The sequence below is a fragment of the Thunnus thynnus genome, chromosome 5, assembly GCF_963924715.1.
Source record: "Thunnus thynnus chromosome 5, fThuThy2.1, whole genome shotgun sequence".
Classification (NCBI taxonomy): domain Eukaryota; kingdom Metazoa; phylum Chordata; class Actinopteri; order Scombriformes; family Scombridae; genus Thunnus; species Thunnus thynnus.
The window spans coordinates 12,442,738-12,459,443 of record NC_089521.1 but is presented as its reverse complement, the minus strand read 5'-3'; the positions used below and the strand labels follow the sequence as shown (position 1 = coordinate 12,459,443).

Sequence of the window (16,706 nt, the reverse complement as noted above, 5' to 3'; positions counted from 1 at the left end):
CTCAGAACACACATTTCCTCCACAGTGAGCTTGTCTTAGCATATCTCCGTCTCCACCGCTCTCCAATATCTACTCTCTCTCTCTCCCATCTGGTCGTTACTATCAAACGGAGCACAAATCAGACTTTCTCTTTTCTCCCTCTCTCCTCCAGGAGGTTGTCTCCTTTTCTCGAAATCTGGTGCAGCCTTCTGCCTTCCCGCTGGCAGCAAGGCACTGACAAATGGCCGCTCGGTGCACTCACTGACGAGCAATTGCACCAACTGACACCGTGAATCCCTTTTGGATAGGAAAAGTGAGACATGATGTTCCTGGCAAAGACACACTAGGGTATATACACAATAGCACTCAGTTCACTCCCCCGGGGCATATAGGAGAGACGGCATTAACGCTCGCTGTTGATACATCACACTGTGGTTTTGCTGAGCCGCTACGTTGAAATGTAAATGTCGAATGAGTTATCAAATGATACATATGTGTGTTATTCCCTCTGTGGCTATGACGGGAATGTTATTGCTTGAACACATGCAGCCATTTTATGACATCTCCCCGTCTGAATTTATAGAAGACACTTTAGTTTCTCCCTTACCTCTCTCATCTTTCTCTGCCCAATAGTCACTTGGGAGCGGAAAGAAAGTGGGATAAGTAGGAATGTACATATAGGAAGGGGGTTTTCAATGGTAAAGAGGTTTAAAATAAGAGATTATGTGGAGAGAGATAATGAGAACTCATTTCACACAGAGGAGAGCAGAAAAAAAAATGGAAGGTTTATATGATCTAGATTCCAGCCTCATCAACAACCGTAATGAGGGTTTGTATAATCTGCCATCTGTCATACAATTACATGTCTTCAGTCATGCCAGGGATATAACATGAGGCGGATGGATACGGCTGCACTGGATAACTGAGGAACACGAGATGGGGCACAAAGGACGAGCAGAATTTTTTTTTCATTTTCTGCAACAAGCTGTCGATCATTCAACCAACTGCAATGAGCGGCCTGTAAGAAAAAAAAAAAATCACATTTCTGCCTCCTGTTTGTCTATTTGACTGTTTAGCATTTTTGGATAGACGGACGGAAAACAGACGGACTGAAGAGAGACAAATATCACGCTTCTTCTCCTGCATCCTCCCCCGGTCTAGTCACTCTCACATGTTATTGTGAGACGAGGCGGGGGGACAGAGAGAGAAAGATCTCGTTCCTCCTCCAGTCATGTCACTCCATGTATTTTCGGAGCCAGCTGTGACAACAGCTCCCACCTGAGTCATGTGTCTGTGTTGTGCCACAATATCGTCCTCACTTCCCTCTTGAGTGCTAAATAATAAGCTGTCTATACCTGCTATACCAAAAGTACACACATAAACATACACGCATCCTTTATCACCACATCTCCATCTCCAGAAAACCAGACATTTGAGTCAGCCAGTCCACTGAGAGTCATCTATCCTCTCTGTGCAAAATGACACTGTATTTGAAACAAGATTTAACACCTACTGAATACCTGATCAACCTCATTGCATATGTATATTACATTTAGGATTCATGTTGAACGTGTGGCTTTAATGTGAGACAGTAATATCAACAAAAAATCATTAAAAGTCCTTCTGATATGAAGGTCTATAATAAATTAAGTGTCACTAATCCCTCTTACCATCAATTTCTTTCTGCTTCTGACTAAATAAAATTGTTCCATTATGCTCAAATTCTCTCTGGATTCATGTCGGCTTTGCTGCAAATGACTGTTTATCCTCTCACGCTTGGCTACTTCTCAAATCTTAAAAAGTGGGCCGGCTCTTTCTCTCTCTCTCTCTCTCTGATCCCGTGTCAGTGTCCTTGACGTGCCGGTGTCCTTGACAGATAGAGTATGTCCACTCTACAGCTGTATGTCTCCACTAATCCACAGTCACCTCTGGATGAGTTCACCAGCTGGGGATGCTCATTAAATGACAAGTAGTGGCAGGAAACACCCTGGTGGAACCAACGCAGGTCAGAATCACACTACTTTATTCAAATAAATGTCAAATGATTACCCTTTTTCTTCTCTGTTTCTATATTTATGTCTGTATTAGAAGAAATTAAGTCCGTACATTTTTCCTGTGCACAATAGCTGAGCATTTGTGGCTTGTATGAATTTTTCTGGATGCCCGTGTGACCTTTGCCAGTCTGTGACAGCTGGCATATGGCACCACTCTACCTCTACCAGCCGGAGTCTACGCCTCTGACAGTGCCAGCCTGGTGGCCCCTCAGACCTCTGCCATCTTGGCTGTGCACCAGGAAAACAAGTTAGTGCTGGTAATTAGGACAGATAGCTAGTAAGGAGAGTGGAGGAAGAGCTGCTGCGCTCCATGGTTTCTGACAGACTTGGCTTAGGCTTGACACAGCAGAGCGGAGTGTGAGATGAGAGAAGAGGAGATTTTTAAGCATCCAAGTTTACGGAGACTTGTGAAATATTTGATAGAATTATGCCGGATTTGCAGAATATTCAAAGAAACTAAATGGCGTGTAACTTAACGAGCGGGCTGGAAACCGGTCAAAGAAATGGCATGTTGACTTCTACAAGTGAGCTTTGATGCTAGTCATGCCCAATGTAAAATGTAGTTGGTATGGATCTTACAAAATTCATTTCCCTTTAGCGCCCACTTCGCTTTTCCAATCCAAACCATAAATAAGAAATTATGTTTGGTCCGTGAAATCATGTACATGTCTCTGAGTGCAAAAAAGCATCTGTGGTCTTAACTGTGTTCACATATATAATGATAAAACACAAAGTGCAGAAAACAAGATGTTCATAATAAAGTGTCTCACTGTGTTCGAGCCATGAAATCCATCTACATTTGGGCAATTAGTCTACATGGTCCAGATTCAGAGAGCTAGTTTGGCTGCGGTCCGAGCTTGGCTGTTTCACATCAATGTGACTTCTCGTTTTTTAAGTGGCACCATTTTAAATTAAGCCAAAAGCATCATCCACAGTTAGATGCAGGCACTTCAGAATTCAGGCAACAGATGTTTCTAGGTCAAGTCAAGTCAAGTCAATTTTATTTATATAGCGCCAACTCATAACAGAAATTATCTCCGGGCACTTTTCATATAGAGCAGGTCTAGAATGTACTCTTTACAATATTATTTACAGAGACCCAACATTCCCCCATGTGCGAGCACTTGGCGACAGTGGCAAGGAAAAAACTCCCTTATAACGGGAAGAAACATCGAGCAGAACCGGGCTCTGGGTGGGCGGCCATCTGCCTTGACCAGTTGGGTTGAGAGGGAAAGAGAGAGAGAGAGAAAGGGAAAGGGGAGAGTGAGAGAGAGAGAGAGAGGAAGGGAGAGAGAGAGAGAGAGAGAGAGAGAGAGAGAGAGAGAGAGAGAGCAGGAGGGAAGAGAGCATAGCATGATGCAAGTTCCACATAGAGATGTATAGTAATAATAACAGTAATGATAATAATAAGACAAAACTATGGGAGAAAGAAGATGCCGAGTTAGTAACATGCATTAAAGGGACATGAATGTGTACAGATGGAGAGAGGGAGGAGGAGAGAGGAGCTCAGTGCATCATGGGAAGTCCCCCAGCAGTCTAGGCCTATAGCAGCATAACTAGGGGCTGATCCAAAGCAAGCCTGGCAGGCCCTACTATAAACATTATCAAAAAGGAAAGTTTTAAGCCTACTCTTAAACGTAGAGAAGGTGTCTGCCCCCCGGACCCAAACTGGAAGATGGTTCCACAGGAGAGGAGCCTAATAGTTGAAGAATCTGCCTCCCATTCTACTTTTGGAGAAACTAGGAACCAAGCAAGTAAGCCTGTATTCTGGGAGCGCAGTGTTCTAGTGGGGTAATAGGGTACTATGAAATCTTTAAGATATGATGGTGCCTGACAATTAAGGGCTTTGTAGGTGAGAAGTATTTTAAATTCTATGCTGTATTTCATAGGGAGCAAGTGCAGAGAAGCTAAAATGGGAGAAATATGATCTCTTTTTCTTGTTTTTGTCAGTACATGTGCAGTAGCATTCTGGACCAGCTGGAGAGTCTTCAGAGACTTGTTGGGGCAGCCTGATAATAAGGAATTGCAACAATCCAGCCTAGAAGTAACAAATGTGTGGACTAGTTTTTCTGCATCTTTTTCAGACAGGGTGTGCCTGATTTTTGCAATGTTATGTAGGTGAAAAAAGGCAGTCTTTGAAATTTGTTTTATGTGGGAGTTAAAGGACATATCCTGATCAAAGATAACTCCCAGATTCCTTACAGAGGTGTTGGAGGCCAGGGCAATGCCATCTAGAGTAGTTATATCATTAGATAATTTTTTTCTTTTTGTTTCTGAGGTGTTTAGGGCCAAGCACAATAACTTCAGTTTTGTCTGAGTTTAATAGCATAAAAAAGAAATCGCAGGTCAGATGATATTAAATACAGATATCATCCACATGTGACAACTTACAAAGCCAAAATGACAATATTTGTCATGTCCAGCAATTTATTTGCCATTGCTTGTTTGGGAATATTGAGTTGCAGCTGGTAAAAGCAAAGTTTATACTTGAATCAAATGACTTTGCTTTCGAGGATAATTTTGTGATTCATGTATCAGGCAAAGGCAGTCTAACTCGAGAGTGGCTCACCCAGGAGAGTCTGTTGAAATAAAACAACAGCTACTATAACATTATCAGGCCCATACTGTGTTCAGCAACCCTGCAATGCTGCCTAGAGCAGCAGATTACACACATAATGCTTTGCAGAAGCAGCAAGACGGCTGAGTACAAGGCTATGTATGATTGAGAATCCTGTGAAAAAGTAAAGTATTGCTGCAGTCAAACCGATCCACTTGAAAATAACTTATGCAACAGTAACTTCTTATTATCCTTCTCCTGCTGTGTGTATGAACTGTTAGATTCTCTACAGCCTGCCTAGAACGATGCACTGTGGTGTTCAGCAGAGATAGTTACACTTTACCCCAGGTAGAGAAAGACTAATAAATCATATTTTGCAGATTAGGCTTACAGACACACACATGCACACACACACACACACACACACAGCCAATCCTTTAATTAAACTCTGCTGAACAGGTTACAAATCTAGAGCCGCTTCCCTTATCACAAATCCGCTGCTTAATTGCCCTGTCTGCTGCTCCCTTTGTTACGATGGGTGTGTCAACTACATCAGTAAGTGAGCTGAAAAATTAGAATGAATCACATCAACTTGTAATCTGCAGGTCATAGGTGCCTTTAAATATAACCCACTAATGGTCTAGGAAGAAATATTATCATCCTCACACAATAATTTATCATCATGCCTGCAAGGTACATTTTGCTCTTCAGATAATAGTATCAGAGAACGACTGTACGTCTATTTGACCTCAAATATCAGCTGCTGTAAAAAGGACAACTGAAAGACAGACATCTGCTCCTAAATTATATTTCACAAAAAGAAAACATTGGCACTCAGTTACCGAGCCGGCGATGAGTGGACGCTAATAAAACAATTTCCATAAAGGTTAATCATTGATGGAAGTTTGACGCATGTGTGAGTGTCCTTGCAAGATTTAGTTGGTGAGTCACCAAAATAACAAAGCAATGAAGGACTTCAATACAACAATCCTTACCTGTCTGAAAGACAAGAAAAAAGGGGTTACGAGGAAGATGATTAAGGACTATACAACAAAAATAAAGAAAATAATTTCTTTTACCTCTGGTTTCCATGGCAATTTCTTGTGGCGCTGGGCGAGGAACTTCCGGATGTGGGTATAGTCTCTGCCATCGGCCCCTCCTGTGATTGGCTCGTCATCCTTGAAAGAAAGACACACACATATTTCCTCATTTAACTACAAAATCAATAAACATTCATGAAAAGAGAAGAAAAATGAAAGGTGGCTTTAAATCTCACTAGCTTATCAACATACGTTATCCATCAATCAATTAATGCATCTATTGATGCAGGGAGGTAGGAATCCATCCATCCATCAGTGAGGTAACATGACTCCTCTCCATAAGCTACATAATTGATATATGAGATAAAGTCTCATCATTTGCTAAAACCACAGCCTTTTCCAAGTCATGGAAGCATTAAGCATCATACTGTTTAGTATGCACACACACACACACACACACCCACACACACACACACACACCATGAAGGAGCAGGCCAAAGAAACAGGGTTTTTTTCCTCAGAAGGCTACAATGGAATCTGTGGAATCTCCTCTTCACCATTCATTCCTAATCCAGCGTTTGACTCACCAAAGCCCTAATCTCCAACATACTCTAACCATCCACCCTGCCGGCCAAGATCTCCTCCCCTGGGAGTCTGAACTCTCCCTCTGATCTGGGATTTAGCCTGGTACTCCGGCCAGAGCACTGCAGGGCTCTTTCTCCGCGGCCTGCTAAGAGGCATGTTAATGTTAATGCTGCGGTGTGACGGGCAGGACAGAGCAGAAAGGAGCACAAGTTCTCGGCCAGCTACAAGGAGATAAAAGGCTGCTGGGCTCCCAGAGGAGGAACTGAGTTGTAGAGCTGTTAAATGAGTGGCAAATCGTCCTCCATTTAGCAGCGATGTCAAAGAGAGGCATACCTCCACCGAGACAAGCTGGAAAGGTTTTCAGCACCCCTGACATGATTGTCTTTTGTCGTGACCGGTGTTTGCAAAAGAATCAGGGGAGGAAAAAGAAATTTTGAGAGTAGAAGAAGCAAAAAGACAGAGCTGTCAGATGCCAGGCCTTTAATTACTTTTTAACTTCCAAAGGAGAGCGATGGAGGAGGGCAGGGAAGGTAATGATGAAGACATGTGACAACAGGCTCCCCTCCCGTCTGCCACCAGAGGAATGTAAAGTGCCTGATGTTTGTGCGTACCCCATGACGAACCAACACGATCCTGTACTAGCTTTGTCTAACAAACACGCACACACAAAGACTCTGAATCACACGTAGATCCAGCCAAGGACACAACATTCATATTGCATCAGCTAGTGTCTCGAATGAAACAAAGGCAGCAGAAGAATAAAAGTACCAGACAGGACTAGGCGGTCAGTAAAATACAAAATGCAGACAGATCCTGAATTGTTTGAAAACAAAGGGAACATTGATTTAATCACCTGCAGCTAAATTATATTTTTTGACACATATGTTGGATAGCTTATGTAATGCTGCATCCCCATTGTTTTGGCTGTTACATACATGTATTTTCCAGTGTTTCCCCTATAACTGTAAATGCCTGGTGGGCTGCCAGGCCAAGAAGAACCCCCGCCAGGCCAAAAAAAAAAATGTTTTAATGCCAAAAATAACGCCAAATACCCATTCATTTAGAAATCAATAGCATTTGGGAGTCTGTGCAGCACTCTACCAAAATGTGAGTTAACCTCCGTATTGTTGCCTAGAAACTCTTGGTAGTGTAGCTCCTTTGAAGGAATAGGGCAGTGTGTAATGTGTGTGCGTAGCTAGTGAGTGGTTGAGTAAGAGAGAGAACAGCAGAAAAGTGACGGTGAATGCGAGCGGAGCAGAGGAAAAGGTTAGCAGTAAGTTGTCAATCTGGCAGTAAATGTACAGTACAGGCCACAGTGTGTCAGTTTATAAATGCTACAGTTTGTCAAGACCAAGAAAAGTCACGTCTGTTGTTTCTCCAACTGCTGGAAAAGTGAAGGTGGTTAGCCCTGAAGTTAGTGACAATGGGTTAGCCTAACCTGAAGACGCTAAATAGAGAATTAGAGAATGGAGAAATGCATGGCTGCTGAGTTCACTCTGTCCCGTATCATCCAGCAATTTTTACTGTTTTCTATACAGTGAAAAGATATCTACATCATTAGATTTTAATTTCATAATCTATAATAATACCACACTTATTTTTTTTATCAGATTCAAGAAGGCTATTAAATTAAGTATGAAGAATGTTTACATCACATAACATTTTAGTTATGTCTAGAATATCAAACACTGCCAAAGTTTGCACACACTTGTAAGAATAAGAGTGAAATTTTAAAACTTTATCATTACTTCTACTTCATTACATCATTCTTTTTTTTTTTATTTCAATCATTACAGCTCTGTCACCTCATTAACACTTTGCACTTTTGAGTGCTTCTTAATGTTTGAGGTTTTGTTTTTCTTGTCACAGCAAAACTTTGTGTTGCTATCACTTCTTTTAAAATTTAGACACTGGATAATTTCTGTGATACTGTGTGCTTCCTGTGAACAAACCGGGAGCCAAAGAGCTTTTTGTTCCTGCCTGTGCCAGGCAGTTACCACGCCAGCTAATCAGCTTTCATTATTAGAACAGGTGTGACAACTGTATGGAAGATGATAAAAGATTAACCGTGTAAGGGAAAGCACTTTGTGATCTGTGGTTGCTGATTGCAATTTAAAGAGCTAATGTTTTAGAAATAATATGTTAGCAACCTTGAAAGACCAAACTGTAAATCACTTCTTGAGTCTGGACTGTAATTCACACAGACACCACTACAAAAGCGCTGCCTCAGCCTGATCCGACTCAAAGTCTGCTTATCGATGCAATAATAAAAGGTACAGTTAAACTCATTGACCTAAGGTTGCACTACATCCTTCATCAGCTGCATCTTTTTTCCTCTATAGCGTGTATCGACTTAACACTTCGACGAGATGCTGCCATTACTTACAGCATACCACAAGTACTTGTAACATTTTTGCATGACTCATTACTTCAGAGTTACAATCTGCAACTTATAAGCAGATCTACATTTCTCTGGCACTAGGCCCAGAAGTGTGTTATCATGTTTCACTGATAATTAAAGTTGATGCAAAAGGGTCTGTCAGATGGCCTTATGTATTAAACATCGCATCAAAGCAAAACAGGGAATATCAATCACACTGGTGAGACTGTCTATTTATCATATGTTTACACTCCTATTTACCTTGTTGACTTTCACTCAAATAGAATGATAAATGAGCTATAACAATGTGTGCATTTGTCTGCTATGGGAGCAATGCTTCAGAGACAGAAAGAGCACAAGAGACAGTGGCAATTAATTATTGCTAAGCTAAGTTGTTTCATGTATGAGCATGCATGGCAGAGTGGTACATCTCAAAAGGATTGATTGATAGATTAGCAGTCTGATCAGAGAGCTTCTGGCTCTTATCTATCCACCCATCCATCTACCCCACCAGTGAGACACCTCACTTTAGTGGGCGCTAGCCTCCCAGTTGTTTCCTTGCAGACTCTCCTTGTTCACACAGCGCAGTTCAAATGGATGACCTTGCTGATCCTAGCTCAGGGAAACAGCTGGAGCCAGTGTCTTAGAATACCAATGAGCTTAATTAATCTCTTTTATTAAACACAAACAAGCACCAGTCTGCAGGCAGGGAGGGACACAGTGAGTGGGAGAGAGAGGAAGGGGAGAAGTTCACAAATCATAGTTTCATTTCCAGCGACCTGCAGTATGAAAGCTAATAACCAGAGCGGAATAATTACATTATTCTCAATTTTTCATTCATGCCACCACTGAGATATACAGTATGTTAATTAGTACTGCCGTAATAATAATGTAGACATTTGCCGTTTTTCATTCTATAGTCTTGCTGAATCAACAGTGGCTTCTGTTCACTGGATGTTCATTGTTCATATTAATACATGTAGCTGCAGGAAAAGATACCTGGATGACATTTAGTGTAGCAATGACTCATCACAATGATTCATCACCAAAAAAGAAAAGCTGTGATGTTTCTCTGCTCTCATCTGTCACAGTGATGCAGTATTTCTAAATTACAGTATGATTCTGTTATTGCAAAAAGATATTCATAAACATCATATTGTGCATCAGCCAATATTACAGTGCATCACAATCCACCAGACATTTCCAATCTACTGCATGTGAAAAGATGAGTCGGCTGGTGATGCATAAGCTTAGAGAAATCTAAAGAAAGCAATAAAGAAAAGAAAAAAGGTGAAATGAAGAAAAACAGAGAATGAAGATATAAAAAGTGGCAGACTGGAGACATAGACAGAAATGAACAGAGACAAAAAAATATTTCAGAAAAGGTGACCAGTGGAGCAATAAAAAGAAAAAAAGGTACACGATTGAGAGAAGACCTTTGATAAGTAGTGCCAGTCTCGTCCACAGAAGTCCCTCTGGCACAGTGAATGTCTGAGGGTGACTGTGGACTGCCAGAATCCCTTAACCACCTCTCTATACCGAAAAAGACCAAACGAACCAGTCTGCTTGGTTTCAGAGCAGCATCACAAAGCTCTGTGAAGTATTACACACTCACCGGCACTGTGGCTGTATATGTGACATGACTGCAACTGAAAAGACGGATTTTCAGTTCACAGTTCTCAGGACACACTGGATAACATAGACGTACTGTTTCTCTACATAGACGTACTGTTTTATCTCTGTTTTGTAATATCTTAATACATCCTGAACTTCTCTTAAATTTTGGCTTATTGAAATTAATATTTTATCCAGTGATAGGTTCATTCAAATAAAAGTTAAACCAGGGACAAAGGCTTGATCTCATCACCACAGCAAGGTATTCCATTGCGACTCACACCCGTTACACATTATGAATTAGCCTGCGGCACATAGTAACATAATATAGTACGTGTTCCTCATCTCACTCAAGGTTAACTTCACAATTGTCCTTACCTTAAATGCTAAAAAAAAAAGAAAAAAAAAGAATCTGACCATGCATTAATTGAAAAAAGTGCGTGAGTGCATGCAAAATACAGCAGAAGGCTCACATAAACAAATTTGATTCCTGTAATTTTGGTGCTTTGTAACAATTGTTAAGAGTTTACAACATAATAAAGAAAAAGTAGAGTTTATTTAAAAGCCACCTAAACATTATAGTATTGTAAAGAAAAGATGAAAAGTAATGTGCAAGGAATATTGCAGCATTTCACATTCTGGCATCCAAGGTTCTTTCAGTAAGAAAGAGAGCAGTGCAGCAAACAATGAGGAAACCTGCGAATTTCAAACTGAATGGGGGAAGAGAGTCTCAGCAGAAAAAGACATGGGATAAAAAGAGAGATGATGTGGCTCACATTTACTTCTCTGGTTCATACCTTAGAGGACCAATTATGCCAGCTCAACACACAGAGGCAGAAAATTACTGGATTACCTTCACAAGAGTCTTGTGAGGATTGAAAAGCATGTTTATGCAAGGCCTTGGACATTATCATGAGAAAAGGAGGACTACAGAACTTAGTGTGATTATTAGAAATATCTTCACTGTGACCCTTATGCACCTGGTCCTTCACTAAACACCAACATGCTCGCCATGGCAACACAAGACTTGCCATCACAAACCTGTATGAAATAGTGACTGTGTTCCTATATGGCATGTATGCTCAAATGCATGTTTTTTTCCTGATGCTGTGTTGTCAATTTAATCACTCTGGAATCATGCATTTGTTTCAAATATACAGTGATGTCCAAAAGTCTGAGATCACCAGTCAAGATACTTCTATTTTGCATTTGTTTCGAATGTAATACTAATATTTTCATTACAAATGATAATATCAGCTTAACAGTTTGAGTGAAAAGTTGAATCCTTTAAAAATGTCCATGAATATCTTAGTGGTACGTCCTCCTTTTGCTAATGACAGCATGCGCTCGAGCTGGCATGGACTCCACCATAACTTAATGACCCATATTATCCCAGGAGGATTTGACAATACTCCAAAGAGCTTACTGTGATGTCACATAATGCTTGCCTTTTTCAGTCTTCAAGTTCCCCCATAAATGTTAAGTGGGGTTGAGGTCAGGTGACTGTGGAGGAAAGTCCATGACAGTCAGGACTCTTTGGTCTTCTTTGGTCTTCTTTGGTCTTCAAGTAGTTCTTGCAAAGCTTTGAAGTGTGTTTGGAGTCATTATCCTGCTGCAGTATGAATCTATCCCCACAAAGATGCAAAACAGAGGGTACAGCATGTCTCTGAAGAATGGAGTAGTACTTCTCCTCGGTCAGGGTGGAGTCAATTCGGAACAGGTGTCCAACTCCAGAGTAGGCAAAACATCTCCAGACTTGAATACTCCCACCAGCATGTTTTACTGTCAGTTTACTCTGTGGTTTCATTCTCTCTCCTGATCGTCTCCTTACATACACCCCTCTGTTAATACCATGCATCTCAAACTTGGATTCATCAGTAAATAGGACTTTTTTCCAGTCATCCACTGTTAAATGCTGGTATTCCTTAGCCCATCCCAAGCATTTGACCTTGTTTCCCCTCCTGAGAAGTGGTTTAGGAACTGCTACTCGTCCTCTAAGACCACTACAAGACAGCCTTCTTTTGACAGTACTTTTGCTGGTTGGAGTCTTGTGTTCTTTATTTAGAAAATTCTTTGACTGTGATGAAGTCACTTTTCTTTCTCTCAGGGAAATAAGCTTGATGTATTGATATTCTGATGGCGTGGTCACTTTTGGTCTGCCTGATTGTGCTTTGGATGCAACTGATCCAGTTTCTGCAAAGTGTTTTAGAGTTCTGTGCACTGCCCCCTTAGAAACCTTTAGTCTAACCATGATTTACCGCTGAGAAAGCCCCTCTTTGTAGGGCTGTAATCAACCAAAGAAAATCTTGGTCGACTAAAATCATACCTATTCTTCAACAAATTGATTGGAGGAAAAATTGGGGGGAAAAAAGCAACATTCACATAATATAGCAAATAAGCCAAGTTAGCCTTCCCAGCTAATGCATGGTAACTACGCTAACGACGTAGTGTTGTTAGCACGCTATGTCGTGTTGGCAACATATTTTGCTGACAATTTCATTTTGCTCTGATGCCATGTTTCCCACTTTCATAATGCAACTTAGTAAGCAATGATCTGCTGGAAACTTGAGGCACAGCCATATCTATAACAGGTGAATACTGGCTGCAAGTTGAGTTACTTGAAGGATCCTCTGAGTAGATCAAATCGACCTGAGTCTTATCTGCATGCATGCTTCAATGGAAGGGATATAACTCAAGGAAATCTGACCTTTTGTACAAAGGAGTTAAGTTGGTCAATGCCACAATTTTCCTTAAATTTGATTGCTGACCTAGAAATAGTGCAGAATCTTAAATATTTCTTCATTTTACACATCATAACTTCTTGTGTTTTGAAATGTTTCTGACTCCTCAAACTTTCTGATCATTTACAGGTTTACATGAAAATATTAGAGATTTTCATTGTGCTCTCAGACTTTTGGACCTCACTGTATCTTCTTCTAGGAGGCTGAAGGAACAGAAAGTGAGATGTGGAAAATGTGTCAGTCACTGCCTCTCATGAGTAGTTAAGTTATCGTTCTTCATATCAGAACATCTGTACGGTGTTTATGCTGTAGTGGTTGAAAATGTTTAAAATACAGCAAAATGACACAGCCAATCAAATTCTGTGTACTCATTCAACAGGTAAACTGAGCAATTAGTGCCTTCAAAGCTGCTCATTTTCCATAATCTGACATCATTAGGTAAATTTTTCAAAGGCTTCTATTGTTTTGGAAAGCTGACTGATGAAAGCTGGCCACTTTGATATATGTCTAACATTGGCACATCAGCAGACACTGCTGGAAACTGAAATGTAATTTTTGCCTGCAGACGACCATATGTTGATGTGGCTGCTGCGGGTGTTGGTTAATGAATAGGATTGTCCTGGGAACCACCTCAGTGATCCTGGATCAGCACTTGTGAGCACTGAGAGGTTGAATAAATCTGCATCCCGATCTCACAATCAGTCGTTCTAGCCCATTTCAGTAAGAATGCAGCTTTGGGAGCCCCAATACCATTACATCCAAATCCATGGGCGTAGATTTTTGGGTATGGACAGTAAGGACATGTCCCTACCAATACCAAGGTGTTGCTGGATTGTCCCTTCCGATGTTTTTACTGATCTCAAACAATCTAGCTGCTTCAACTCCACGTAATGTAAAACAGTCAGATCTCTGCAGAATTGCCAGTTTTGTGTGTTTTCTGCAAAAAAGTGCATTATTATGATAAAGAGTGAAAGAGCAGGATATGGGGGATGCTTGGAATGATGATCTGGCAACCCTCAACTTCGAGCTGTAGCCTACGCATTGACTAAAGCAGCAGCAGTAGTGGAGTCAGTGAGGTGGAGAATCTGAAGATTAGTATTTATAGTTTAAACGTTTCAAACATCACAGAGTTGAAAATGACTTCACTGAACAAAACTAAGATCATTTGATATTTAATTTCAGATGTTCGGTGTTGTTAAGCTAATTTGTGATTGTTGCTCAGACATGCTGTCTAATGAAACAACTTTATTACTGTTGGTGAAAATTTCTCCCAAAAGCAAATTAAGACATTTGGTTCTTTTTAAAGAAGAATCAAAGGAGTCAAAGAATCAAAATAACAGTTGAGCTTAGTTAATAAGAATATTCTGTAATCAATCCAAACATTAATCTTTGATATTAGTGGGAGAAATATTTACTATTTAATGCCATCTCTCCTCTTTTCCATGAGTGGATCAACAGCAAAGTTATTATTGCATAATAAGACATGAACATTATTTATAAATTAAATTAGCTGCAGCTTGTCCGACTGAATAATTTGTGACTGTCAAGCATCATTTCATTATAAAAATCCTCTCAGCAGCAGCCTGAGCAGCACAGAGACACACAGATAGGTGAGCTGCAGCCTCTCAGTTGAGCTCTGATAGGTTTGAGCATCACTGTGGCTCTGTCATGAAACTCTTGAGTTGTTTTGCTCAAATCTACATACCGAAAGAAGGACAGAATCTCAGGTGAGGTTTGCAAACCGTACAGCAGCGAGTTACAGAGCAGCACATTACCTAAAGGTTTCTATTCATTTATTTTATTTTAACATGTTATTTTCAAATATTAATTTTGGTCTCAGATTTATCGTTAAGTAGTCTATCAATTAAATAAAATGTAAAAATCAGAGAAAAAAAAAAATCGCGATACAAGTCCGGTTTCAGGCAAGTCAGCAAATGCATATTCAGTAAAGTAAACATTTTGCAGAGTCAGGGTTTTTTATGTGTGTGCGCACATGTGCCTATGAAAGAGAAAAGAATGATAGAGTGCACATACCCAATTATTTTGGCCGTTCAACAAAAATTGTCCCTACTAAAGCTAAAACCAAGCCTACACCTCTGTCCAAATCCCTATTCCTTTTAACAAAGTGGCTGTCACTGCTGAATAGAAATCAACCTGAACACACTCAGTTAAACTCTTGCAGAACAAATCCCAGCCAAAAGAAAGAACGAGTGCAACTATTTTTGTCTGGCTGTTTGCATTATTCATGTAAGAAATTACATGCCGGTCAATGGAACAACAGTAGAAAGGCTGAGTGAGGAAGAGAGGGAGAAAAATGGAACATAAATAAGGGACGGCTGCAGTCGATAATAGGAGTGATAGAGTCAGTGGCTTCAATTCATTGGTTGGAAGATTAATGGTGCAGAGATGAGTACGGCAGGGAGACAATAAGACACAAAGGAGAAGAAGGAGTGGAGGGAGGGAGGGAAGGGGGGGAGATGGACGGATGGGGAGTAGAAAAACTGTAGACAGTTGAGAGAGAAAAGAGAGAGAATGAGCAATTATTATCCTGTGTGGGTACTTAAAGGCCATCGACGCTAATATGATGATGATGATGATGAACATGTTTGTGCATGCATGTGCACGATCCTGTTAATAGAGACTCACATGGATTGTATGTGCGCAATCATGTATCCTTATGCGTTCATTTCAACAGGTGCAAGCGGCAGATACTGAGGTGCACGTTCGTCAGAGAGTCGGAGTGTGTGTAGCTTATTGATTTAGGTCTGGGACAAGGTGGTGGGACTTCTGTCATGCTTGAGTCCACATCAATACAGCAGGCATGTAAGGACAATGGCTGTGAGGAGCAGTGTAGTCTCTCCCGGGATCAACAGTGGTCTGAAAAGCTTTGTCTGCGTTGTCACTTTTGGCCCCTCTTGTCTCAGGCCCTCTAATTCAAAATCTCAATTATTGTCTCAGGCCCTCTGGGTAAATCTCAATGTTATCTATAATTTAAATACATTTTACACAAAGAACAAACTCAGAGCTACATTTGATAACTTTATGTATAATCACATGTGTATAAATATGTATAAATTAGTCTATGTATAAATTATTCAGAGAGTCATAGATTTACTTTTTTGATACAGAACTTTTTTGGCAGATTAATTCTTAATTTAAGGCAAAGCCTGTGAACTATGAGTTCACCTACAGGTATTTTAAACAAATTCAGAACTGTGTTTTAGTGACTGCTGCATCATTGTTGCAAGCAATGCATCAAAATGATACTATGATACTAATGATACTCCAAAACTATTTGGCTGACTGATTGAGGACAAGATTTTGCATTAGACTGAGCAGTTGGAGAGAGAGCAAGCAAAACTTAAGCCTTCTTTTTGATGGCTTGTAATCTTTACACTGTAATTAACACTGTCTTAGAGGTGTTCAGTAAAGCCTGAGGAAAAATACTCTGTGCAAAGACCGCTAAAGGTCTCTTTAATCATTATGGATTCAGTGTAAGTAGAGCTTGAGCAAGATGTGGGTCAGATTAGTGGAGAAGGAGAAATGGTTGGAGGGGGACAGAAAGCAGATGCTGAGAGTGGGAATCCAGCCTTATGCCATGCTCACCCTTTATTGAGAGAGCGCTGAATTCAGTCTGAGCAACAAAATGCATTACTCTGTACCTTTTTTCTGACAGTGTGGTTTGGAGAAGACAGAGGACTAACAAACAGAGGTTTGTTATCTGTATTAGGCCTGGGTTTTCTGTCCAGGCTGATT

General features: G+C 40.5%; 1 protein-coding gene across 9 annotated transcripts in view; it reads right to left on the bottom strand.

Annotated features, from left to right (window-relative positions):
* Nucleotides 1-16,706, bottom strand: part of b4galnt4a (beta-1,4-N-acetyl-galactosaminyl transferase 4a) — a 148,505-nt gene that overhangs the window by 54,714 nt on the left and 77,085 nt on the right. For all 9 annotated transcript variants that reach the window (XM_067589306.1, XM_067589305.1, XM_067589307.1 and 6 more), the window contains one exon: nt 5,670-5,768. In XM_067589306.1, coding sequence (XP_067445407.1) covers nt 5,670-5,768 — 99 coding nt within the window. The remainder of the gene's footprint in view (nt 1-5,669; nt 5,769-16,706) is intronic.